The 26,083-nt window shown below is 42.3% G+C and overlaps 11 protein-coding genes across 11 annotated transcripts; 6 read left to right on the top strand and 5 right to left on the bottom strand.

Moving 5' to 3' along the window:
- Positions 1 to 171: 171 nt before the first annotated feature.
- VCUG_00729 (uncharacterized protein) lies at positions 172 to 483 on the bottom strand (the record flags this gene model as incomplete). Its single annotated transcript, XM_008075561.1, has 1 exon — positions 172 to 483. One exon carries the CDS (start codon positions 481 to 483, stop codon positions 172 to 174), a length of 312 nt encoding a protein of 103 aa, XP_008073752.1.
- Positions 484 to 980: 497 nt separating this feature from the next.
- On the top strand, positions 981 to 1,356 carry VCUG_00728 (uncharacterized protein; the record flags this gene model as incomplete). The annotated part of the gene is made up of 1 exon (XM_008075560.1): positions 981 to 1,356. The coding sequence occupies one exon, from the start codon at positions 981 to 983 to the stop codon at positions 1,293 to 1,295; it is 315 nt and encodes a 104-aa protein (XP_008073751.1). The 3' UTR covers positions 1,296 to 1,356.
- Positions 1,357 to 1,421: 65 nt separating this feature from the next.
- On the top strand, positions 1,422 to 2,524 carry VCUG_00727 (uncharacterized protein; the record flags this gene model as incomplete). Its single annotated transcript, XM_008075559.1, has 1 exon — positions 1,422 to 2,524. The coding sequence occupies one exon, from the start codon at positions 1,422 to 1,424 to the stop codon at positions 1,746 to 1,748; it is 327 nt and encodes a 108-aa protein (XP_008073750.1). The 3' UTR covers positions 1,749 to 2,524.
- Positions 1,578 to 2,539, bottom strand: VCUG_00726 (uncharacterized protein; the record flags this gene model as incomplete). Its single annotated transcript, XM_008075558.1, has 1 exon — positions 1,578 to 2,539. A coding segment is annotated over one exon (770 nt), but the record flags the coding sequence as incomplete, so codon positions are not given.
- Positions 2,540 to 4,770: 2,231 nt separating this feature from the next.
- Positions 4,771 to 5,968, bottom strand: VCUG_00725 (uncharacterized protein; the record flags this gene model as incomplete). The annotated part of the gene is made up of 1 exon (XM_008075557.1): positions 4,771 to 5,968. The coding sequence occupies one exon, from the start codon at positions 5,966 to 5,968 to the stop codon at positions 5,009 to 5,011; it is 960 nt and encodes a 319-aa protein (XP_008073748.1). The 3' UTR covers positions 4,771 to 5,008.
- Positions 5,969 to 12,267: 6,299 nt separating this feature from the next.
- Positions 12,268 to 13,003, top strand: VCUG_00724 (uncharacterized protein; the record flags this gene model as incomplete). The annotated part of the gene is made up of 1 exon (XM_008075556.1): positions 12,268 to 13,003. Exon 1 carries the CDS (start codon positions 12,308 to 12,310, stop codon positions 13,001 to 13,003), a length of 696 nt encoding a protein of 231 aa, XP_008073747.1. The 5' UTR covers positions 12,268 to 12,307.
- A 1,998-nt stretch (positions 13,004 to 15,001) lies between these two features.
- Positions 15,002 to 16,818, top strand: VCUG_00723 (uncharacterized protein). Its single transcript, XM_008075555.1, has one exon. It carries the CDS (start codon positions 15,921 to 15,923, stop codon positions 16,797 to 16,799), a length of 879 nt encoding a protein of 292 aa, XP_008073746.1. The 5' UTR covers positions 15,002 to 15,920; the 3' UTR covers positions 16,800 to 16,818.
- A 1,077-nt stretch (positions 16,819 to 17,895) lies between these two features.
- VCUG_00722 (CK1/CK1 protein kinase) lies at positions 17,896 to 19,329 on the bottom strand. Its single transcript, XM_008075554.1, has one exon. It carries the CDS (start codon positions 19,095 to 19,097, stop codon positions 18,207 to 18,209), a length of 891 nt encoding a protein of 296 aa, XP_008073745.1. The 5' UTR covers positions 19,098 to 19,329; the 3' UTR covers positions 17,896 to 18,206.
- On the top strand, positions 19,197 to 19,547 carry VCUG_00721 (uncharacterized protein; the record flags this gene model as incomplete). The annotated part of the gene is made up of 1 exon (XM_008075553.1): positions 19,197 to 19,547. The coding sequence occupies one exon, from the start codon at positions 19,197 to 19,199 to the stop codon at positions 19,545 to 19,547; it is 351 nt and encodes a 116-aa protein (XP_008073744.1).
- Positions 19,548 to 20,450: 903 nt separating this feature from the next.
- VCUG_00719 (uncharacterized protein) lies at positions 20,451 to 24,638 on the bottom strand (the record flags this gene model as incomplete). Its single annotated transcript, XM_008075551.1, has 1 exon — positions 20,451 to 24,638. One exon carries the CDS (start codon positions 24,636 to 24,638, stop codon positions 23,211 to 23,213), a length of 1,428 nt encoding a protein of 475 aa, XP_008073742.1. The 3' UTR covers positions 20,451 to 23,210.
- Positions 21,662 to 22,618, top strand: VCUG_00720 (uncharacterized protein; the record flags this gene model as incomplete). Its single annotated transcript, XM_008075552.1, has 1 exon — positions 21,662 to 22,618. The coding sequence occupies one exon, from the start codon at positions 21,662 to 21,664 to the stop codon at positions 22,616 to 22,618; it is 957 nt and encodes a 318-aa protein (XP_008073743.1).
- Positions 24,639 to 26,083: the final 1,445 nt, after the last annotated feature.

Below are 26,083 nucleotides of genomic sequence, written 5' to 3'. Positions count from 1 at the left end.
TGGGTTAGAGCACCGCAGCGCAATTTATGCACGTGAGAGGTAAATTTGAACCGCTATTGCTTATTCATCCAAAACAGAAAGAAGACTTGAACCGTTGTTTGCTGAGACCCGTCCATGAGGGGTCAAAGCATGGCGCGTTCATCATGCCGCTTAGAACGTGTTTAAAGCACTTTAAAAATATGCTGCAGCGTAGCAGAAGGTGTGTTTGTTCGTATGGCGTGAGGAGAAAGATAAATTAATTTTAGTGGTGCAAAAGCGAAAAAGATGGAAGTGCTGTCTAAAGGTGCACTCCACGTAGTGCTGACCTGGTGATTTACTGTGAACAGGCCATTTGAGAGCGCTCATCGAATCAATACCGAGCAAACTAACATTACCAACGGCAAACCTACCATCAACCCTGGAGACATGCTTACGAATCAGTGCCATGAGAAGAACCCTGATCAAAAATAAGGAGATACGCCACCATAATTGGTTGTACAACATATTTTGCACGGCTGCTTGGTACGCAAAAACCTTTTAACCAATCAATGTGCACTTTAACGCTTGATCGTACAAACCTAGAACTGCAATCCTTACATTAAATCGTGCTCGGGAAAAGAAGTGCATAAAAACGAGCATATTAGACCGATCAGACAAAAATTTACCGAGAGCAAAACATTAAATGCAAACATCTCAGATACCACACAAGCAGCAAGCAAAATGTCTCGGACACATTACAAACACATCATGACATGACCGTCCACAACGGTTAATTACGTGCGTTCAAACCGCTCGTAAATCACAATATTTTATTTAAAAATGTCTCCGCCGCATGAAACACAAGGAAACGAATATTTGTGTGATTGAAGACGGAAATTGAGGGGGTCAAATTTTTTCAATTTATAAAATTGCAGCAAACTAAAAAAAGCAGTTCTGTTGCTACGAGGCATTGCTGTGCCGCAAGCGTAAATGCCATGTTAGATCATCCACTATAAGTTTCTATGGAACACGAAGTGCTGTACGTCAGCTATAAACTACCTTCACGACTGGTACTGCAGGTAATAAAATCTACCTGCTCCGTATACACGGCACGAACACTGAGATGGTTTGGTAATTTAGGAAGTGTAAAGCACAAATCAGGAATTTTTGGCAACAACTCGTATTGGCACCTTCAACATGCGCTTGTGTTGGTGTTGCCGCAGAAGGGTGTTTTACTTAACGTTGGCATTGAGAGACGTAATTTTAGCGTTATAAAGGTAAAATGTGAGGTAACCTGCAAACAGCTGCAGCAGAAGTATGCAGTGTTGAAAGCATAGCACGTTGAAATTACTCTTGAATGCTGAAGAAATGTGGGAGATAAACCGCAGCAGTATTATGTACAACGCTTTACATTAGAAATACAATCCTTGCGTTAAAATGATTGCAAACTCTTTCATGAAAGCATGCTTAGCTATTTTATTGTGTCCTGTGGTGCAATTCTTCGTTCTAAAACGGCTTATGAACAGATTCAGCAACAATCTTCGGATTGGTCATACCCGTTTTTGCATCTTATAAATCCAGTTTCTGGTAAAAACTCATCGAACCAACATTGTTGTCATCTTGAACTCGCATTATCTTCAACACTGCTAAAAGTACCGTACGGCGCATTTCATCGCGAACAGACCACGTTTGCCTTATCTCCGTACCTAAATCAGGATCTCAAACGGAAACGGTTCAATCACAGACGAAACTGTGCATACGTGCTATTCAGCCATAAAATTCATTCGTAAAGACAATTTTACTTAAGAAATTTAATCAGCTCTTTCATCGATGTAGTCCTTGTTGCTCTCCTCACGATGCGTCCACAGAGACAGGTTGTCTCTCAGCAACTGCATGATGAGCGTTGAGTCCTTGTAGTGCTCTTCCGACAACACATCAATATCTTTTATTGCGTCGTCGAACGCCTGCTTGGCAAGCATGCACGCCTTATCTGGCATCTTCTCAATTTCATAGTAGAACACCGAATAATTAAGACACAGGCCAAGTCTGAGCGAGTTCACCGGTGCCAACTCATTCGCAATCTCGCTTGCCTTTTCGTACGCGTTCTTGCTCTCCGTCTTGAACGCCAAGAAGTCTTGGCTGGTGGCAACCTCCGCCTTATACCTGAAATAGTCGCCCTTCATTTTCAAAAAGAATACCTGCGATTCGACATCAAGTGCAGTCTCATTTTCCTTAAGAATGTGCTTGTCTATATGACCTATCACATCGTCGCAAATCGTGTTCAGCTCGTTCTCCACCTCCACCAAATAGTCTACAATCACGTTATAGTAGTCTAAATTTGTGTCCTTGTATTTCTCCTTCTCGATACATAGCGTGCGCCACGCTGCTCGTCTTGTTCCTGTCAGGTTTTTGAATGCCACCGAGAAGTAGTTGCGTACCTTGGGTGTTATCTCCATTTTTTCCTCCCAGTGCAGCTTGACCACACGTTTCATGTCTTTTATCATGTCCTCGTACCGCTCGGCACGCTCGCTAAGGCTTGCGCGTAGAATCAATTGGTCAAGGTTCAAATCGTCTCTCATTGTTGAAAGGGCTCTTTTATTTTCCGGCTTAAAAATTCAAAATATTTTGGGATCAAAACGCTGTCACGGATTGCTAGAAATGCTTTGTGCGCTGAGAGCGATGAAACGGAGAATGATGAATCCTCAGAATGTCAGTGTGAAGGGTCGGTGGCACGTTTTGCGAATTGCCCATCTAGACAGGTGTTTTCGGATAAAACCGCACATGCCGAGAGATCAGGAGAAGGCATACTTTTAAAGCGTTTGTGCTTGATCGGCTGAGATGATATGGCAGGCACAGGCAACACATTTTGATTTTCTATAGGCTTATGACATGAGTTGACAGCTGCTAATTTTGCTACGGCTGCAGCATTCGAAGAATCGTGCAAAGGATCTGTTATCAATTGCTGTAGGTTCATCTGGCAGCATACATTTTATTTACGAGAAATAGCGCGTTAATTCTTCGCTATTACCAGAGATATATCTATTTAACGTGTTCTTGCACTCTAAGACCGTGCATTTATAGCAAACATACACAATGGTGGCAGTACATTCGTTCAGTTCTATTTACCATCGATACTACGTGCAAATGAGGACACATCATAACTCTGCATTCGAATAATGATGCTTAAACGCAGCGTTACACGTCATAATTGAAAAGTGTTATCATCTCCTGGTCCTACGAACATTATTTTACGCCAAAATCAAAATGGAGCTGAGAACACTATTCACCAAACTCAGCCTTCATTCCAACAAATCATCATACCGTGAAATAACCTGTCTCACAAGCCTAGCACTATTCCAGAGTGGGCATTTCCCAACACAAGCATTTAGAGGATGTATAGCAAAATAAACATCGATTTAAAACATTTAGAACGCACAGATAGCGGATCATTCCATGATCATGTCATAATTCAATGCGTATGATCAAAATTATGTCGTTTAAAAATAAATTAGTCGTAAGTACGTCCTTGGTTAACCATAGACCAATAAGTGCTGAGTAACCTGCATGGCAAGTAAATAAAATTGTTGACTGGTAGGATATTTTAGTAAAAGAAAAGGTAAAAAATATATTTGTTGCTGTACCATACCTTTAAAGTAAGTTTTTTGATGCAAAATATGAACAATATTCGTCGCTTTTATGGCCATATACCCTTTAGGGAAGTAATAAGCAGTTCTTATCGCATGTCATATCATTGATGGGTTTTTTAGTATAAATTTACAGAATGTGCAAGGCCTTCACTTGCAAAACAAAGTTTTGTTTCGGATTTGCTGCGTTCCCCTTTTTCATTCTGTGCTGGCTTTAGCTATCGGGACATCAAGAGCCAGACAGAAATATCTGCGAAAATCGTTATGAAAACATTTGTGATGTCAGATTTTGACTACACATTATAAAAGTGTACAAATCTTGAACTAAGCATACAAACGAGTTCATGAAAGTAAATCAACAGTTTGAGATGCCTTACATTGTTAGCGGAACTAATAGAAAACAAAATGGTGTGAAGTATGCAATCATACCCCAATGTAAGAAGAAGTACAGGATTGTATAAAGAACCTGAGGTACATGCTGTTCAGAACATAACAAAAATGCTGTCTCAGCACTTCTCACTGTATAGCCAAACGAGAGCGTTGTAAGCAATTGGTACCTGCATGTTGCAGTTTTTGTGGTATCAATTTGAGTTATTCGGACAGCACTTCTAGGTCCATTTTTGCCAGAGGTGCTCACCGTAAATAGAATGGCTCTGAGGAGTATGAACAGCCACGTTCATTAGAGCATATGCCTGTATGGTATTAACAAAAAGGATCGGAAATTGTGAGTTGTACTTAAATATAACCTGTTCAGTGACCGTGTACCGGTATGGTATTAACACAAAGGAAAAATGATGAGAACTTCGTAATTTTAATTTACCAAATCGCGATAAAGCCTGAAGTACACAATTTATGATGTCCTCAGAACTAAGTTCTAAAAATTTGTGACATTTTCTGTTGAAACCGTTATTTCCCGTGTAGCGCCAAGTAACGCATCTGCATCAACCAAAATTACTAATTCGCGATTTAGTCCTTGGCCGGTTTCTTCTGATTATTAAAAATAGCGAAATTTTCGCGTGAAAGAGGAAATAACGGAACGTTACAGTTAACAAATCAAATTTGGTGGAAAACTAAAACACCATGGACCATGGTACATCACAAGCATGACATATAGCACTGAGAATTGTCCATCTGTAATCATACAGTAGTAAACGGATGGTAACATATAGACAATGCCGAGTAAAATGCTCATGTACAGCTACAAAAGCAATTCTCGATCCAAGAGCACGTTTCTTACAATCACGTTTATTCACTGCATATGCAACTGACACGGTCTCTCAAACCTTGAGTATATTACAAAACAACCACCAGCTCAACCACGTGTTACAACCCCCAAAAATAATTTATTTGCCTATGCTCTATAAATTGTATCTGCTCATCCTCTATTAACATTCTGTCACACATTTCTATTGTTGTCGTATATTGTTACTGCTTCTCATCGTTTTATAGCTCAAAATTTCGGTCGGCGTGGCCATTCTGCCCAGGTCATACGGAATCTTCGAAAGAGCGGCTGCATGTGATGAGTGGCACGTGCCCTTCTTCTTAATATTTGGAATTTTGAAATTTGTTTTTGAATTTTCGCTTTTCATGAGCTCAAACACCTTGGTGTGATCAATGGTCTCCTTCGGTGGCTCCTTGGGCATCTCCTTCTGGTATGTGTAGGTGTTTTGGAAATCCAAAATTCGTATTTCATCGTCCTCATAAAGCGTGTTCCTCTGGATGAACTCTTTCGCTTCGTGTGCAAGCTTACGAGCGAGCACTCGCTGAGAGTGTATGAGCTGGTTCGTGTCCATGTTCTCATCGGTTGCCGTTCTAAAGCCCTCTAAGGCGGTAATTCCTGGCTGATCGCTCATTGTGATCGCACGGTCGGTCCCAGCCAGTCCATCCAGCATTTTTTTTTCGTAGTCACAGTTCCTCCACCCTCCATTCATCACCACGTCCTCTCTGCCCGTATTCTCGTCTTCCTCTCTGAACAACTTTGCTCTATAAAAATTTATCTTCCTCAGCAACTTCAAATTCCTGCGTTCCTCAATCGCGTATATCCATTCCTCCGTAAACACCACCTTGTCCGATCCGACAAGCACGAACTTTATCGGTAAATTTACAATTTCTCTGTAATACTCCTCACTTCTCCTCGCACACTCTTTCAAACTCCACTTCTTCTGTATCACAATTTTTTTGAAAATTTTTGGAGGATTATAAGCCACAGCCCCGTGCTCAAAATCAACGAGATAGCGCAACTTTGCCGGGCTGCTGAGGGCCTCTCTTATCTCCCTTTTAATTATTTGCATGTCTCTGGCGATTTTTGACTGTAGGGATTCTTCTATTTTATTGGTAGGATAAAAATTGTCTTCTTTGTTTAACATTTTCTTTTTTCTATGAAAAAATTAATTAAAAAATTTTAGGGGAAATACGCAGATAAAGGGATTAAAAGAAAACAAAGAGATTTAATTTGAAACACGGGAAAATGACAAGTGAGGAAAAACGGGGTAAGGAAGATATTGATTGGCTAGCGTGGCGGAGAGGGGCAACAACGTGCTATTTACAAAGTGCTGTGCAAAAGCGGAGCGTAAAAAGCAGCGTTATGCAACAGCAAGATGGTGCTGCGGATCAAACAGCTGTTTTTTGATGAATTTATCACAGAATACAGCAAACTGCTCCTCAGGTAGAAATTGTTCTGGGGGGACAAACAAAAACAGAGCGCAGTGGATGAAACGAACCGAGCCGTTACACAGTCGTATAGCACGAATATGAAGTGAACAACGGATTAAAAATGAGTTATAACGGCAATGTTTGTCTATTTTGTTGTAAAGAAGTGTTATACCTGTCAAAAACTGCCAAAATTACTTGTACCATGTGCAAACACATTTTCTGTAAAATTTCCATTTAATCCATCACGCATTTTGCACACATCCATCAAAACGGTAAATAATTCCTTTTTATCGGTTTTACGTTGTGTACCATCACACAATGTGCCTGTATTTGCATTCTGCCGCATCTATCGGTTAACTGATTCACCGTCGATGAACGGTTTACAAACGCTAAGATGATTTCTAAATTCTTGTAACATGTCATTCCGTGTTCCACACATTACATTTGCGGCTTAAACACCTTTCGTTCTACCACACGTGTCGATGGCACTTAAACGGTGATAATAATGGCATCTGTGGCAGGAAAGAAGGTGAAGCCCTGTTTCCTTAATAATAAACAAAAGAAGAGTTATTAATAGTAAATGAACACGCTATGTGCCAGTTTGTTGAGTACATGCCGGTCACGTTGCGGTTGGTTTGGCCATAATTGGTGTTCTTCTGAATTGCTCAATAAAATTATTCGTTTCAACACTGCCTGTAAAGTGAGTGATCACAGCCACCAAAAGAATGCATTTCGACTCATCGGTACGCATACGAACATACGTCTTTAACATGAGCATTCGTACACGTAGTGAACATTGATTTGCGTGTGAAAACACATTTAAATTGCCATTCAGTACAAAAAAGTTGTTTTTCTTCGTTTTGTGTACATTAATCGATATAGTTGAAACGAATGACACCAAGTTATTCGTTATTTACTGCTCAATTTCATCTTTTTGATATTCTTGACACTTTGTAGGTGCTATCTCCCTAAACTGGCACATTATTTTGCATATCTGCAGGTCCACACCAAGTAATTCCTCAATAACCATCACGAACCGGTCGTATAATACACTCATAGCCTTAACGGGCAGTTTGTACCAACCATCCAAAACGTTCTTTATTTCAGATCAGATTGCATTCATGTCAAAGTTACCAAATCACGTGCATTTACTGGCAGAATACTTCACGTAACACCCCCTGTCACTCCTCTTCTGCCATTTTTTGCTTGATGCGAGGTGTTGGCAGCAGGTTGAGAAGGTAGAAAGAGAGTTTTGTTGAATTGTACATTTTATGAATAGCAAATGCTAAAAAAGTCATCCTGAAAGCTTTCAAAATATGTTACGAGCGTTTTAGTACACGTTAGCGTGGTCGTTGATTGGTTTAACCATGGCTTACGTACAGAAGTTAGAAAGAACCTGTTAATCCCATGGATACCTTTCAAATGGGCACCCAACAGCCGCTTTAATCATGGCGAAATACGTTACAAGAGTTTACTCGGTAATGAAACGAGTGTCATCCATGAAACAACAATGAATAGAATATAGGCGTAATGAACCGGTTGTACGACTGTGTTGGCGCACAGCCCAGCTTTTTAATGAGTAATAAATTCGAAGAAAAAGCGTAATGGTGCAAATTTGTTATGACGGCATTTTGGTAAACATGTGGGTGCGAGGTGTTCGGAAGGACTGAATGGTATGGTGCATAGCACCGTAGCAGTTATATCAATATTTGGTATGTTGCAGGTCAAAAAGGTAATAGTATGAAAGGAAAAAGTGTGCTTGATTCACACAAACAATAAACATGCACATAGCGTATTATCCCCTGTGGAGAGTGCACTGAGTAAAATTAGTTAGCTAAGTCGCGGTCTACGGCAATACAGCATGTCTCCAATGCGGATCGAGAAGATGAAATGCGATGTAAAATACGCGCTATACGGGTGGTACAGCAGTTTACGTGCAAGAAACAGCAAAGGTGTGCAAATATAGTTTAACGTATCAACACCATCATATTCCGATACTTTGGGTTGAAAAACAAACACAGCCATGGTAGACAGCAAGTGTTGTATTTAGTTGCTCGAGCTATCTCTTCCTGGTACATCATAGTAAATTGTTGCCAATTTTTTGCTCTTTGGGCACTTCTAGGATCGGTGAGCAACCCCTATTTTCCAAGCCTACGATGAAAATACCGCAGAGGTGTCTTAGCGCGATGTAATCAATCTTTTAAATAAAACACCAATATTAGACCGTACGTCACAGCACCATGATCAAGTTTTATTCTGCATTCAAACATTTTCAATGGTGCAAATTGTTGCTGTTCTTGCGTCAGCATTGGCAAAACAACCTTCATAAATGGTGCAAATTGTTGCTGTTCTTGCGTCAGCATTGGCAAAACAACCTTCATAAATGGTGCAAATTGTTGCTGTTCTTGCGTCAGCATTGGTAAAACAACCTTCATAAATGGTGCAAATTGTTGCTGTTCTTGCGTCAGCATTGGTAAAACAACCTTCATAAAAAATAGGCAATATCAACTCTGCTCCATAACATTAAATAAATTAAATACTATGCCATGTAAATGGCCGTTCCCCTACAAATCATTATACAACCTAACAATTTGTATTAGTTAAATTATGGTTAACTGCCAAAATGTTCAACAGTGATCACGAGCAATTAGCTGGTATTGAGTACTTTCATCTCAATGCGTTGCTAATCTCTGTACTATAGCCGTTGTTACCGCCTGCATCCGTTCTAGTACCGCTTCATGGTACCAACTCCTTTGTTTAGTTACCCGCCAAAATTACGAAGAACAAAAAGGCACTCTGCGCAACACTTACAACGGATATCACACTTTAATTTAGGTGGATGGCGAATTTACAGCTCTAAAACATTCTTTTATAAAAAAAAGTGGCGTGTGCAATGTTTTAGGTATAAAACGGTTCGGCCGTGGTTCATTGCTGTTAACAGAACATTCTGAACGCTGGAAAAAGCGGTGTGCACAGCTCATACATTCAAAAACGGATATTTTGCAACGAAGTGGTTCCTTGACCCACATGTCAGACCAGCACACGCACAGGCGGCAAAAAAAGAATTTAATCCCGTTGATTCACACAAATGCGCTGTGCTGTCATCTGCTCATATCAGTACATCAGTTTAATTGGCCGATTAAAACACACTTTTGCACAAATTGATGGGATGTTCATCGTGAAGCAACACTGCTTAAGTTTAAAACGGTGCGTAAACCCGTTGTAACACGCCCTACTCATCTTTCCCTTTCCAAAAATTTATATTTTACTCGTACCAACACTTTAGCATTTTGTTCATGGTAACATTTCGGTAGCTGTGTATAGCGCTCGTGACCAGTGAGTGTACGCCCATGGATCAATGACCATGACCTGTCTTTGCGGTCCATAAAATGTGTTATGTTTGATGCGGCTGCTATGTGAGGGAATCAACGACATACGTTAAAAACGGCTAAGTGTATTTCCTGGCAGCAATTAATAGATTAGTTCTTGAACACTAATCGCGACTTGTTACGGCTACGGTGATTAAAACATAAGATATGATGTGGAGCCTTCTCCTTACCACAGGAGATACCCCGGTTTTGCGGGAGTACAGCTGTAAGTCAAGTTTTAACATATTTTTGGATAAAACAGTGCATATAGCACAAAAAGCACAGCTACTTACCCGGTACTCCATCAGAAACACCACATTACGTGTTCACCTCCTTCGTTACATAGTTGCATTTCATGGTAGGTATTAAAAAGGAATATTGCAATATCCTCAGAATTACATAAAGTTTATCAAGTTTGTTAGCATTGGTGTTGAAAAATCATCCTTCATAAGTTAACTTCCCTTTTTACCAATACTTCCAAAAACAGAAACTGTTTGAAGAAGCGTGCTATAGTTGTACGATTGTTCAAAGATTATGGCAAACAATCTTTTTATGGATTGAAGTTGTGCCATTGCCATAATTACATTGCTCTCCTTGCCAATGTCCATCCAAATTTGCATTACACTGTAAAAACATTTTCGGTAAAATTGAACGAATACCATGTTCAGCATACACCCGCAGATCATCGTATCTAAACTGCACAAGGGCGTGCAATCCATTAATCTGCTGCATACGCATGCATTTCTTGCTGCGTATTATACTCTGATAGCGTGACTTAAATTGTATTTTGTACCCAAATTACTGTAACCGAAGATACCGCACATACACCATTTGAAGGTTTATTAAACATTCATGTGAACGTGCACATTGCTATGCGCTTGTGCTGTAACATCTTCTTGGCACATTTTCAACACGATGCTATCTGTGCAAGAAGACCCGTCCTCCAGAAACATTCGCCATAAAATGGTAAAATGCCAAAAAATAGTTGTGCGCAGGCAGAACGATCATTGAAATAATTTGGAGAACGGCACTTTTTCGTATAAAATATCGGAACCATGGTGATATCACTATACCTGCTTATTTTACGTTCGGCGGCAATCCTTGTTCCATAACGCTCGACCCACAATCATAGTACGTACTTCATAGTGTATAGGATTGTATTCGCGGTTGGTTCAAATTTCAAACGAATTTAACATATTTTCACACGAATTATCTGCAACTCAGAGTGCCCGTGAGCAAGCGTTCCACCACACAACAGCAACTGTTACCGCTGAATATGACTTTTATCGTTCGTTGCACGGTACCGTGTGTGTTGATCCAAGAAAACTTTTCGCGTTTCGGCGCGTAATTACGGTTAAAAATCGGTATCTCAGATTCTGGCAATTCATGATCGCAATTGATCAGCAATACGTGATCGTGACCAACAATCAATCGCTTACACACCAGCCGTCTCACAGTAAATGCGCTATCTGTTTACGCAATTACTGCGTAATGAGCGTACATTCGATTATTAATTTGTATTTCAGGACTCATCAAATCGTACCAATTAAAATCATAGCAACAGGATATTGAAATCAACGAAACCACAACAGCAGTTCACACCGATGAAACCATCTGCCGGCCCATCTCTAGAATTTCTCCCGGCAAGCGCAGTTCCTTTTTGTAGTTTATCCGAGATGAAATCGTTACAGCTTAATGCCGCAGTAAATTAAAAAATATTACCGTTTAGGCACAATGATAAATTGTGAACGGCAACGCGCTATGAGCAGGACACGCTGTCTTTAACCAATATCATATTTTGATAGCAACGCATATGACAGCTCTATCGGCTCAATGTACGTGGAGGTGGATGGGTACAACGTTAATTCGTGTTCTGCACGGCTTGGAGGCGTAGATCAACTCATTATGTTGCACTGATACACTATCGAAGGAAAACATGATAATACTCTTCCGCTCATGGAGATACTGTAAAACACATTTGGTGCTGTATGAGTGACGGAAAGCGAGCAATGATATAACACACATGTATGAAATGGTGATCGATGATCTAAACGATGCTATGGCGCAGTGAACGAGCGTGTGAAACGGAAAGGACGAATAATGGGTGTGTAAATGGAAATGTGAGGAGGAGAGGACAAAAATACTTGAGGGACGTGTCTGCTGTTAGATAAGGATGGTGTTGAGAGACGAAACTGGGTAGGACTGGGAAGCTGTGTAAGCATGAACGATGGGGCGAGGAATGCACATGCCGAGGGACAGAGGCATGGGAACAGGACCATGCACAGAATCTGAAGATGTTTAGCATGGTGTGAAACTGTGCTGTAAAAGAAACACAACGTAATGATTAGAGAATCAAGGACAAAAAAGGAAGGAGAAAAGAAGGAGTGTCATACGCAGACAAATATGCCATGAATGTAAAAACAATTAAAAAACGGTGTCTTGCATCATCCTCATCACCCAACTGCTTATAACCGTGCACAAATGCGTACCTTTTCATTATCAGCATAAACGTTCAAATTAATAAATTAATTAATTCGGCTGAAACTTCCGTGCCGGTCTTTCCGTATTCAACTCCGCAATAAGTGCGCTAAACCTCCACTTTCTATAATTTACCAATTCCATCTTATCATTACAAATTAACCCACAAAAAAAGGGTATATAGAAAAAACATCAACGGTCCTCCCTATGCAAAAGACAATCAAACCAATGAACAATAAAAAAGCAAAGCTTACAGACATTGACTCTTTGGCGCACTACCGCAACGAGTTCTACAGGAACAAGAAACTGTACGAAATCAACCAGTATAAGATGAACAGGGACCAGATAGTGCTTGAGAACTTGCTGCTCAACATCGAAGAGGACGTGCTGTTTAAGGGACGTGGTGAGGTAAGCATGGATGAGGTGCTGGAGAGCACTGAAAAAAGGTTCTTGAACAACCTGGACTGCTGTGGCAACTACTTTGACACGTTCAACAGCTTTGCACAGCATAGAAACTTCGAGCACAGCAATGACGAGGAGAGCGCCCAGGACGAGGCCGGCACGGGCCGAGAGCGCGAATGTGTTGGCACGGGCAGCACGTTCAGTAACATGCACAACACTATCAATGCCAGCAGCATCGCCAATTTCAACGTTTCACGAAGCGTGGGTACCGAAGGTGTTCAGGCCGATCCGTTGGAGAAGTGCAAACCCTACCGGTGTGATATCACAGGTTGCAAAAAGGCGTATACATCGGCATACGGCCTTAGATACCACATCGAAAACGGACACGTGCAGAAAGACGATTCGAACAAGCCGCATATTTGCAGCTTTTCTAATTGTGGAAAGAGGTACAAGAACTCGAATGGCTTGAAATACCACCTTGAACATTTTCATAAGCAATAAAATATTTAATTTTTAATGAAATGCAGTGCGAGATGCGGGTACGACACGTTCTGCTTTGTTTGAGCCGTTCCGTGGAAGTGACAGCTCATCGAACCGCTTGATATTGCTTGGATGTTATATTCTGTGTCTTATCGTTTTTACCAGTGCCTTGCACTTGCCACTCGTTTGTAGAGCCGTGATTATCATAACGGTACTTGGGAAGCACTGCAGAACAACACACGTATTTGCTCGGTACTTGGGAGCACTGCAGAACAACACACGTATTTGTTCGGTACTTGGGAGCACTGCAGAACAACACACGTATTTGCTCGGTATTTGGGAGCACTGCAGAACAACACACGTATTTGCTTATCGTGTTGAACGATTCAATGCGGTCAGCACCGTGTTGTTGCCTAAGCACATGTTTCAATCCTTTGTTCTATCCATTTACAGTTCTTTCGCCAAGCATCCAAATTAAGTGTTGAATGTTAACCGACATACTCAACAATTTTATGAAATGCCCGCACAACTTGAACTCCCAGCAAGATTAACGATTTAATGACGTGTCATCTTGACATATTATCCGTAGAAACAGTAATTTACATTTAGGTGCTTTTATTTTCAAAAATAAAAATAGCGCTCTAAAATGGCAGATAATTCGCAAAGTAGTATGTAAAGTATTCCCTAAATCCATATTTTATCGTTTGAAACGCCAATTTGGTAAAATTCCTTATCGAAATCGTGTACACTAAAAAATTTTGCGTATTTATTCGCTAAAGGTAAATAAAACGAAGCGTTAGCGAATGGTGCAACTTCCTGCTCGCCAGTTTTGAATGAAAAAACGCTTTAATGGCCAAGTGATTAATTACTGAGTTCGGAGATGAATTATATATTGAAAGGAATGTCATAAAAGGGATTACCGTGCGTTAACTATGGTGCTGGTGCATTCGTACGAATTGACAAAGCATTTCAGCGGTGAATCATTGACGTATTCCCAACGTTCCGCAGTAATCTACCGTACTTCAAGGGCAGTCTCGGTGCAATACTCACCACTTGAACACGGAAATATTTATTAAGCAGCTCATCGCGGCTGTCAACATCCCCTAATCAATTTAAATGGCAGTGATAGATTGCCATGTACAGAAATTATCTGCGTGCGAGCCTTCTTAATCTGTAAACCTACCACAACATGATGCGTAGTGAGCAGGACAAAGAGAGAATGGGTAAGTAACGAATCGTTCCAACAAAATTACCGCTGCGATTACCTTATTGTTCATATCCCACCAATATGTAAATACATAAACAGCAACTTCGTTATATGGAACACCGACTTTCGTGTCTGCTAATCCTAGTAAGTTCCAAAAGAAGAAAACTCTGATTTATCGATGAATTGACGGTCATCAACACGCACGTGTCACCGCATTTTGTTATAACATGTTTGAGCGGTGTGATGAGTTCACGTCTACGCTTAAATACGTGATTCCAATAAAAGATGTTGTAAAAAGGAGAAATATGAAGTGTAAATTGGTAATTTGCACAAACAATCAATTTAATCACTCAAATTTAATTACTCGGCAGATTGCAGTGATTGATACGAAAATTGATGGGACCTTTTGACGGAGAACACGCACCACGAGCAGCGAAACAATGGCAGCTACTACCGTTTAGCATGTGTAACAAGATGTTGGAGAATGTAAAGATGACATATAATTTTAGTTCACCATGTATAGCTGCATTCTCACAGAACACGTATTCAATAGGCATGAATGCTCAATTTGCAAGTACTTGGACACATCTTTTGGTAGAAACATGGTTTGAACAGTAAAGTTGGTAGAAAAGGGCGTATCATTCGGAATGCGCATTTCTTTGTTTGAATCGAGAGTACAAAAAATTAACCTTTTTGTAACTCATTGTTGTGATAAACACGGACATAGAGATGCGCACCATATCGTAAAGAAACACATTTTGCACATATTTTGCTTCATAAACGATGCGTAAAGAGCAGTTGGTGCACGATGTGCAAGTTTAATTTCCGTGCATACCTACACCCTACCAAATCCTGAAAAGGAAGTATTAAAAACATGAACCGTATACAGGGTCAGTGAATAATTACGAGTTGGAGCAATATAAAAGGCATCTTCCCTCACAAACATTCTCGTTATGTTTTTGCACGTTTCTCAGCGCACCGGAAGAGTACATAAGAGTGTTCTTGCTTTGCTATGATACCTAACCGCGTATTTCCGTGATATGCACGGTTGTTCGGTCTAAGAATGATACGAATGCCCGTGGACCGAGCAACATAGGGAAGTAACCTTCTGCAACGGTGACGAAAAGTACCTCCAAGTTCACGTGGAAAACGAATTATAACGAGAAGAACCATTGAATTGAGCTTATCGTATGAATACGGAGTGTTACATGCCATGAACTGAGTTCATGGCATCAAAAGACGTACATTCACCCGCAAATATATTACTGCGTTAAACGAACAAAATCCGTAAGATAACATGTTTGGTGTGTGAGCACAGTCCTATGAAGCAGGTACAGTCCGAAAACAGACGGACTCATTTTTTATTGCCTTACATATCACCTGGTACTAAGAGAGAAATGCAACAGCTTAAACTCCTTGCCGGTCTGTGCATACCTTTATGGTACTTTTTTGGAGTATCAGACTTGTTCACCGATGTAAATTCTGTTTTGCACACGGAATCTCCCATTTCTCACAATGGTACCACCGTATTCGTGCTAACATTGTCCTGGCAAGACCATACGTCTTTCCTTTGTGTTCAAACACAATTATAAAGCCTCCTCACAGTGCTGCACTCCCTATCTCCAATACCTCGTTCAATTTGCCGTAAATGTATAAATTCAGAGCATCCCTCAAAACAAACATATTAATTTACATCGCCGCTATAATAGCAAATGAGGTTGTTCCCGTTCTATGTTCAACTATCTCTCAACACTCAACCTCAGCCTGCACAAGCTGTACATCGCATCAATACCCATTCTATCCTCGCTCCTCACCATTTTCATACACAGTACGGGCTCATCCATGAAGATAAACCTGCCGCTCTCGTTGGGCATTATAGCCGTGTCCACGATAAACCTGCTGTTCCAGAAGTCGTCGACCGTAATTCGCGACAGCAGTGAGATCATCACGCTGTGCTGCGGACTGGGCATACTCGCACAGTTCCTGTTCAACATAACCATGAACTCGCAGTACCAACCGCTGATTGATCTTGCACTAAAGCTCTTCGAAAAGAAAATCATCATCAATTTGCTGCCGATTCTGTTCTCCGGGTTCGTTGATCTCGGCATTATGACCGTGCTCAAGAGGGAGCACGCGGTGATCTTCAAGGCAATTAGCAGCGTGCTCACCATCGTGATCATGACAGTGGTACGGAAGGAGTTGATCTATGACTGGCGCATTCTTCTGCCGCTTCTGATCATACCGTCGTTCTTTCTTATGTTCTTTTTGCCGAGCACGCCAGCAACAAATCCTCGGCACCAGAAAGCGGATAGATACCGGCGTGCATGCACGAGAATGTCGTGTTTTATCACATCGCTCACGATCACCATAACATGCTTTATCCTGCTGATCTATCTCATCAAGCGAAATAGCAATGTCAGCCGCCTCGGCAATTTTCTGGTGTCTGCGGGACAACGCATGGTGCCATTGGCTGTGAAATGCAAGAATGGACTGAGCTGGTGTAAACGAAGCTCAATTTCGCTTTTAGCAACGCTGAAAAATAAGGCACAAGGTTTGTGGAGTTATTTTGTCCGTCCGTTACAGAGAAACACACGGCAAACACAGACATAGCCTACCCAAGACAAACACAATTTGCGATGAAAGACCCAGGAACTAAGAATGTGCGAGCACCGGCCATAGAACCAGTACGGGTGGAAGTTTCAGGCATGCTTCATTCTCCCATACTTTAATTAAAATACACTTTAAACAAGCGCATTGTGCTCTTCAGCAGCCGTTCTCTCCCAATAAACCGGTCCTGTGGCGGTGATCAGCGTTTCATCCATGTTTGCAATTTGATGCACGTTAAGTTTAATTTAGTTAATAACATTTGAAAAGATGATTTACTCATCACTGAGATGAAGGAATCGTTTTTAATGTGGTACGAGGAGTAACTGGGGTAACAGGTAAATTTAGATTGACCTGGCACACAAGGCTTTTTGCATGAACAAAATTTACAAAGAGATAGGCAGAACCTTGGCACAATCCAATAGCTGCGCGTTCTGACCGCCTGGTATTTCTTCGGTGTTCAAGCGATTGATTGACAAACAAATAAGAACGGTATTGTGGTGCGGTCCCAACAATTACTTTGTTATATTTGTGCATGAATTACCATTTTACGTTGTAATTTGCTAACAGAGCCTTTCCAATACGAAGTGAGAACGGTTCGTGCATGCATGTCTACCAAGCACGTTTACTTTACTTATAAAGCGTGCATTAATTGCCACTTCCGCAACAGCGCCTAGCAAGCACACGTTTTTGATACGATGCGACCAGGCATGTTCTACACCACGTCACTACGCAGCAAACCCTGGACCAGACATGTTCTACACCACGGCACTACACAGCAAACCCTGGACCAGGCATGTTCTACACCACGGCACTACACAGCAAACCCTGGACCAGGCATGTTCTACACCACGGCACTACGCAGCAAACCCTGGACCAGACATGTTCTACACCACGGCACTACACAGCAAACCCTGGACCGGGGATCATCAAGGCTACGATAGAAATAGAAGAATTTGTTGTGAGGACAGGCATGGTGTGTTGAGCAGTTCTCATTTTTATACTACCGCACAGGTACTTCAGAGGTATTGAACGGCGTGAAAAGGTAGAATTGGTGTATTGCGGATGAATGTGCTGAGAGTGTGCTACTGCACGAAAAGGTTCTTTGTAAGCTTTTTATTTTGTATAAAGGCCTATTTCTTTCTGTTCAAGCAGCGGGACCTGCACACTATCCCTGCAATCAAGACGATGGGTGGCAGCAGCGATGAAAAGCGTATTTAAATGCTGTTAGTGCCTTAGAACGAGATGCTGATCACAAACAGTGCTTGATCCGCGCGAACACCGCATTACACCGCGTGCACCGATCTCCTTATCTGAGGTTTTCTACGGTGGAAATCGCCATGGCTGTGTCGGCAATCTGCTGGCACCTCACAAACAATCTGAGCCGTTCCCATCGTTCAATGCACCCGCCGTTCATTCACTGTCGCTCCAGTCAAACCGCTTATCACACTCCTCCCCAATTTCGTACAGAGCATTATCGAACAGCTGTTTTAAGTAACCGTAATCAGGCATGGTCTTGAACTTAAGGTTCCTCACATATTTCATATACTCGTAAAAGCACGTGTGCAGGCCATCGCACAGCTCCATCAGGCTCACGCTCTCCTTTACCTCTCTTATCAGCATGTGCTTCTCCTGTTTGGTGCTCGCCTTAAGGCCCTGCCACGGCAGCTTTCCCTTAGCAAAGAATATCAGGCAGTATCCCAGGCTCTCCAGGTCGTCGCGTCTGCTCTGCTCCTCGCCGCGATGCACATTTACGGATGCGTACCGTGCCGTCCCAACAAGCATCTTTCCCTTCTTGTGTGGTATGTGTGTGTGCGTTTTCGAGCTCCTGTACCTCTTTGCAAGGCCCAGATCGATCAAATACAGCTTGTCGCAGTTTTCTCCCATCCCGAACACAAAATTGTCGGGCTTGATGTCTCTGTGCACAAAATGCCGCACGTGCAAGAACTCCACACATCTTATCATCATAATCCCCATCTTCAGTATGGTGGCCGCCGAGAAATGCTTGTCCTGTCTGATAAAAAGTTTCTGGAGCGAAAGACCGAGAAGGTCCATCACCATCGCGTTGTTGAGCGTGTTATTGAGCTTGACCTTGCCATAAAAATACGTACGGCACACGTAATCGTTTGTTGTGCGGTTCAACCGCACATAAATCTTGTACTCGTTGCGCAGAAGATCGCAGTTCTTTTTTTCAATTTTAAGGGCCATCTTGCGGTTCGTTTTGCAGTCCAAGAATGCGTACACGTCGCCGAATGTGCCTGTTCCGAGTTTGTGGGTGATCTGGATGTCTGAAAAATCATTCATCAGTTTTTTGTGGTAAGGATGGAAAAAAAGAAGAAAGAAAAGAAAAAGGAGAACCACCAACTGAGACACGTTTTGTTGCTGATTGTGCGGTAACAGCCAATGAAAAGAAAATTAAAAAAGAAACAAATCACGGAGCGTGGTGATTGTGTGCTGACAGGCTATTTCATGTTTTGTGTGATAATTGATAAGCACACGTACATATCACTGAATGAGGTTGTTGCAGAAATGGTGCTGTGCCTACGTACGTATCACAGCATGAGGTTGTTGCAGAAATGGTGCTGTGCCTACGTACGTATCACAGCATGGGGTTGTTGCAGAAATGGTGCTGTGCCTACGTACGTATCACAGCATGAGGTTGTTGCAGAAATGGTGCTGTGCCTACGTACGTATCACAGCATGAGGTTGTTGCAGAAATGGTGCTGTACTTGCCACCTATCAAAAAACGTGTGAAGAACGCTCTGATACGTCGTGCAATACCAAACAAAATCGGTTACACCGTTTCAAACCAAACTTACCGTCTTTCCTGCTGCTTCTCATACCAACCTGTAGGCAAATTACCGAACACTTTTATGTCCAGGACATGTCGAATCCTTAACATTAGCGGTAGAGCACCCTGTATCAGCACGTGAACAGCAAAAGAAGACAACATCAGCTGATAAAGTAATGATTGATAGGATAAATCACTTTTTTTCTGATACTTGATCACTTTCTTGTATATCAGTCCTTTTCTGGCCGTAACACATGATCAAAGAGGTGTAGGCCCAACTAAAACACCGTTTCATCAAACACCCCACGGTGCGTTGTGCACACTCCGCAACGTAGGTCTGACCGTCTTCTAATCTGGGAGCGTGTAACGATTTAATTGATTATCCATATCTACTGGCATACAGCTCTTTACCATTTTTGATTTTACAACATTCCATTTATGATCCACATTTGGTTTGGTATCTCTTCAGGTTAGCATATTAAAGTATATTTTGCAAAAATTACGTTTAAGAATGCCATATCATTCACTCCGCACGAATTTATGCTCTAATAATACCATTTGATAGATTGTTTTGCATGTTCCATGATGGTTTGTTGTTCTGGTAATGTTTAGATTGCCATTCTTGCCTGTCGCTAAAAGTACGTTATGTTGTTTATTGCTTGGTTCATTCATCATTTTAAGATTTTTGATTTCCTTCCAAGCAGAGCAACTGGAGCACCTGAAAATACGGTAAGCATGTATTTTACCAATTTCCACTGCAAAAATAGCGTGTAGAGTATGTTAAGGATACCACGCTGTGGAATGTTACGCTTATTTTCTTGTTTTTGTACCGGCTATGATGTAAAAAACTCATTGGTTGATGATGCCTTTAGAATACACATAAGGTAGAAATAACCATCAAATCAACAAACACAGCCTACAATGGTATAACTCTCCATATAGTTTGATGTACTACACCGTATCCGCACTCTTAACGTGGAATAACACACCACTGGAAAGGACTTGTGATTAAAAATTGCTACTTCAATTCCCCAGGATAGAAAAGGGCCGAATAGCTGAACGCACTCGAATTAAGGATGACGTGCTGCGCACTAATTATGATAAGAAATTTACAATGACTCTCACAACGAGTAGCAACCAATGCTTTTGTTTAATTCGCCTTGTACTCGCTTGGCAGAAGAAAGCATGCTATCGTTCTTGCACTAGGACAGATTTATCGTTTATCCCAATCTTTTGTTCTATTTATTTACGAAGTAGCAATGATTCAAATATATCGTACGATATTACCGGTATACGCAACAAATACGTTGCTAGCACAGCACATGCGCTCGCTCACTCCACATTCTTGATGAAAGCTTTCAGTTGATGATTTATTGCCTGAATCATTGCGTGTAATGCCGTTTCATCGCTGATTGAACGTTAAACAAACAACCGAAAAAAAGGAAGAAAATGAATGAGTGGCACCAGATCGATGAAAGAAAAGACTCAACGTATGACTGACAGAACGGACGTGCTACCGCTGTTAATAGCGAAGTATGACTGCGTTTATTTCTTCATCTATTTGGAAACAACCTTAGCGTTTCAGACTGATCACGTTATGAAGAGGTTATTTACGGCAAATATCACAGTTTTGCGTCAGAACACTGTTTCATACGTCATTCTCACACTGTGCGATATCATCGCATCGTTTTGAGCCTGCTTCAGTCTTGATGGACGCGCGCAGAGCACCTAAGGCACAGAAATACTTGCTGATCCGAACATAAAAGTTGGTCTTCAATCTGCAGCGTTCATCCATGTTAAAGTAAACAACAGCTTCAATTTTATTTAAGCCTACTTTGAGTGCTCTGGTGCATAAAATGTGATCTACTCACAATTACCGCTTCTGATATTGCTAATATAACACGATCATTGCATCATTGACCAATATATTACACAAAAATTCCTTTTTTGATCAATTTTGCTGTTTATCTCTCAACCGACCACCAAACAAAATCGAAACCAATCACTGAAACGAACAAATACTTGATTGTGATAAAAAAACATATAAAACTATAAATACATCTGAATCGTTCTCGTTATGTTCAGAAAGACATCAATCAGTACTGACAAGCCTGAAAAGAAGAAAATAGGCAGAATCTACACACGTGTGGATGAAGACGAGGAGAGCGTGCGCAACATGGCACGGCGTGGAATGGACCTCATAGCAGAGGAGGGTGTGGAGGGATACGAGCGTGTAATGCAGCTAAAGCTAGAGAGGGAGTTCAGAGAGATGTGCAGGATCGGCAAAAAGACAGGCACAGTCCATGTGCATCCTCCTTCTGCTCTGGAAGGGTCTGACCGTTACCACAGCTCAGAGAGTAGGTGGTCCGATCACCCAAGCAGCAGCCTTGAGAGTGTGTGCACAACTGCGGATAATGCAGGGCAGTACGACAGTATGGAGGCTATGGGATACGAGATGGACTATCTGGAGGATCCTATTCTTGGCCGGGCAGTTGCGCGAACGAAGTGCAGCGATACGTGCGGGTGCTACGGCACCGATGGTGAAGTGAATGCGGCTAATGAAAGAATTAGACAGGGTCTCGGAGATGCCCACGACGAGTTTGCCACCGACGATTGTAGGTGTGTGTCTGCCAACGGCCCCTATACCAACATGCCCTACACCAACGGAGGCTTTCTTCAGGACGCTTGCCCTATCGAATCATATTATGAACCGGCACTGGTGCAAATGGGCGTGCATCCAGTCGATTCATACAATGTGTGCGATCCAATACCGATGCAGCATTATTTCACATCCGAGTGGCCCATGCAAGGCCCAAATGACCCAATTATTGATACCAACTTTGACCGATACAAGAAGAACTCGCTCAGATACCAAGAGTCACCAACTCATGATGCTCACATATGGCCGTCTGTGCTTGACACCGGCGCGCTAGGGCCAATTGCCAGGCTGCTCAGACGAGCGGGAACAAGCGAGGGAGAAGGACAAACTTATAGTCAGCATGAAATGGAGCAGCAGAGGAATGATCAGGTGTAAAAGCACAGAATAACGAATAAATCACGTTGCTCCTATACTTTTGTTTTATACCGCTACTATTTCACATCAGTTCATCATTAACCGCATTCCTGCCCTCACGCATGTTTAGCACACCATAATCATCTGGGCCAATGCAACACCAAACATTCCCGTGATTCATTCAGCATCAATCACAAAGAGCAGTGCCCGTGCCATTTTAGCACCCATATCTTTTTAGAGCTGCGTGTCAATCATACACATCCTTTCCCTTCCAGTACAACCCTTCCCTTCACCTCAGAAATTACATGGTTGTACCACACAATCGCTACAAGTACATGACCGTTTCACGGTGAAGCACGGTTTTAAGCACCTGGTGCAGTTTAAACAACAATTTAAGACACGCATTAGCACTGCAGAGGGTGTTCAGGTGCACAAATCAAACGGCGTGTTCAATCTAACGGTTCACATCCCATCATAATCACCATGTTCTGATTGTAACGGTCAGATCATGTAGCAGGAATGCTGCCGATCATGGTAATTCAGGATCAACAGCAGGTACCGAGCAGCAACCCCTGCATCGTAAATGAACACCATACTGCAAATTTACCATGTGTTATTTCATCCCCCCCTCAATTCTCTCCAATGCCATTCTTCCGTTCAAAACCACATCGCATCCGTACACAATGCCGCCATCCATTCGTCTCAGGCTATCAATCTCTTTGTAACACCCGCCACCAACCACAAACACGTAAATACCAGACACCTCCTCGTAATACACCTTCCTGTTGCCCATCACCTTCAGTTCTCCCCTCTTTGCCTTCGCTACAACCTCACCAACATACGCACTCAACGGAGTGCTCGTCTCCACGTTAATTATTTTGGACAGAATGTTTGTGGCCCGTTTAAACAGCGAGCTCTCCTCAATTTGGATGCGCTGTACCACGTTCTCAACGAACTGCTGTGTTATTCCCCGCTTGTTCATTATGTACTGAACCACCTCAGGTCGTGCTCCCTTCTTCAACAACGTGCACACGAACCGTTTCACGTCCTCTGCCGAGCCCTTCTCAACCATTTTGTAGATCTGCTCGTCCGATGCATTACGCTGCTCCATCTCATGGTACTCGTCGTATCCCCGGTCACTGATCTCGTTGATCAGGTTCAGGCAAATTGACATGTGTGCATCAATCATTTCGTTGGCCCTGTTAAGTTCGGCAATGTTGTAGTTCTTCTTGCCGATCTCCTTCTTGTAGTTCATATGCTCCTTTTCTATCCGCTCGGTTACCAACGGAAACTTTTCGTATTTGTTGGTGGCGTAGAACGTGTCATCGGGCGTGATGCTGTACGTGCACGTGTCCTTCTCCTTGGAATACGCCACCTTGTTGATATCAAACGAAAGAATATCGTTAATCAAACCGGAATACGTCCAGTTGTGCTCAAGGGGCGTGATTATGTCGTTTTCGCGTTTGAAGAAGATGAGCAGGGGCCTCCTGTCCTTTCTCTTTACCAGATTGTTCTTCATTTTCTTGTAGAGCAGCTCAGAAACGTTTTCATCGCCAGACACGATGAACGGCTCATTGTCCAGGTTGAAAAAAAGTGAAAACAGACCGGCCGCCATATCCCGGTTGCTCCCATTCACCACAAACAGGTTGTTATCGAGGGCCAAGAAATTAAGGTGCCTGTCCCACACGCTCTCCACCTTCAACGCCAGTCTTTTTTCAGACAGCGTGGCTGCCAGCATTTCCAGACTGTCCCGACTCACAGAATCGATAAAGTTCAGGTGGTACGTGCTGTACATCTTGCCTGTAACATCTGACACGATGGCAGATATGCTGCTGCTGTGCACGAAATAGATTGCATTCGCATTTACCTGCTCCCTGTCGTTCTCCAGCTTGAAAATGGTTGTTATGTTGAACCTGCGTAGCTCTATGAGACGAAACAGCGTGTTAATTATGGGGAATGTGGCATCGTCGAGTATGAGAACCGTCCATGTGTCGGTGCTGAGGAGCGCAGCAAGCTTAGACTTTTGCAAGTTTTGAATCATTGCAGGGGTAAAATTAAAGAAGCATAAATGAAGGGCACGTTTTTAATTAGTACCGGCCAGATTATGCGATAAAGGGCAGAGGGACCAAGCTCTGGTAAAAGATACCACCTGAAAAAAATACCCCAACGGTATTTACGTTAGAACTGCTATTTTTACTGGAAGTGTGTTTGATTATCATTTTGTTCCTTTGGGTGATAAAAGCAGCCGAATCGATTGAGTTTTTCTTCACCTCATCTGTGTGGCATGCACATTCTCGTAGCATAAGTACACACCTTTCACCAGAAGCGGTTCATTCCTCTTCACATCGAACAACACACCTTTCACCAGAAGCGGTTCATTTACCATCCCACACTGCTCCAAATAAACACCTTTCTGCGGTACCGCTCTAATGAACGGTCCTGTTTTGACCTGTTATCGCGGTTTATCATGTACAATGATGGAGTAAGTCATGTCCTCCACACACATCAACAGCCGTACATTAGATTGACGCTCAATACCATCCAACCAAGCACTCATCCATGATCCAAAGGCATTTGCTTCGTAGGATCAAATTACGGACCACCTTCGTTCATAGAAAGATCATACAACAAAAAACACGAGTTACCTTAATCTCATCCATGATTTACAGCTATTCGCATCTTTTATGAACGACAACAGGACAGTCAGACTTTGACAACCGGACCGATCCTTACAACTAAACACAATCCACAGAACTGATCAAAATTGTGCACCTTCTCACCGCATCACGAACTTAAACTCATAAACCGATCATACAACCGGTAAATCTGATCAGCAAAGGAAAACGTGAAAAATAAATAATAATAACATTTTTTAGTTGCTCTCCAATCAATACGTGGATAAAATACCGCTCCCGTACCAACCACGAGTTGACAACCCAGTTCAAAATATGTGATTGCATATCCCATTACGGATACTCCCTCAACTTGGGATGCTCACATACCGAAGAACATACTGTTACTCCCATACTTCATTGCCACCTCCTCATGTTGCACTAGCCTGCAAATGCATTCCTTCTCGCTTTCGATCTCTTGTGTGACAGAATGGTCGCTTTGTCCGGATCAAGGCACTGTGTGAAATGGAGGACATCGGTGCCACACTGCAAACCTGTGTTTGCGCCATGAATTATAGCGTACATCTATGCCGTACATCGCGCAGCCTTTGCTTTTCATCAGTGTACGAGAAGAAAATCGGTTCTACCCACGGTTTTAGTTCATCGTTGGACCACTCTCACCCGTTCTTGAGGTGTTCTGAGCCACCATTGGCAAAGGGGTGGCATGCTTGTGTCCACTGCTTGTGTGGTCCCTTGCGCTAAGTAATCGCATGCTCGCGGCATTGCTGGCCGGTACAACCGGCTCTGTGCCGGTGACCAGCCGGCCTGTGCAGTCCTCGGCCTTGCAGAGCATCTTTTCTGCTGCAAGTTGCCG

Source organism: Vavraia culicis (assembly GCF_000192795.1).
Source record: "Vavraia culicis subsp. floridensis unplaced genomic scaffold supercont1.9, whole genome shotgun sequence".
Lineage (NCBI taxonomy): Eukaryota > Fungi > Microsporidia > Pleistophoridae > Vavraia > Vavraia culicis.
This window is presented reverse-complemented; position numbering and strand designations above follow the sequence as displayed.

Excerpts from the sequence above, each read along its gene's own strand:
- VCUG_00723 (XM_008075555.1), top strand. The coding sequence starts at position 15,921 with ATGTTCAACTATCTCTCAACACTCAACCTCAGCCTGCACAAGCTGTAC.
- VCUG_00722 (XM_008075554.1), bottom strand. The coding sequence starts at position 19,097 with ATGAATGATTTTTCAGACATCCAGATCACCCACAAACTCGGAACAGGC.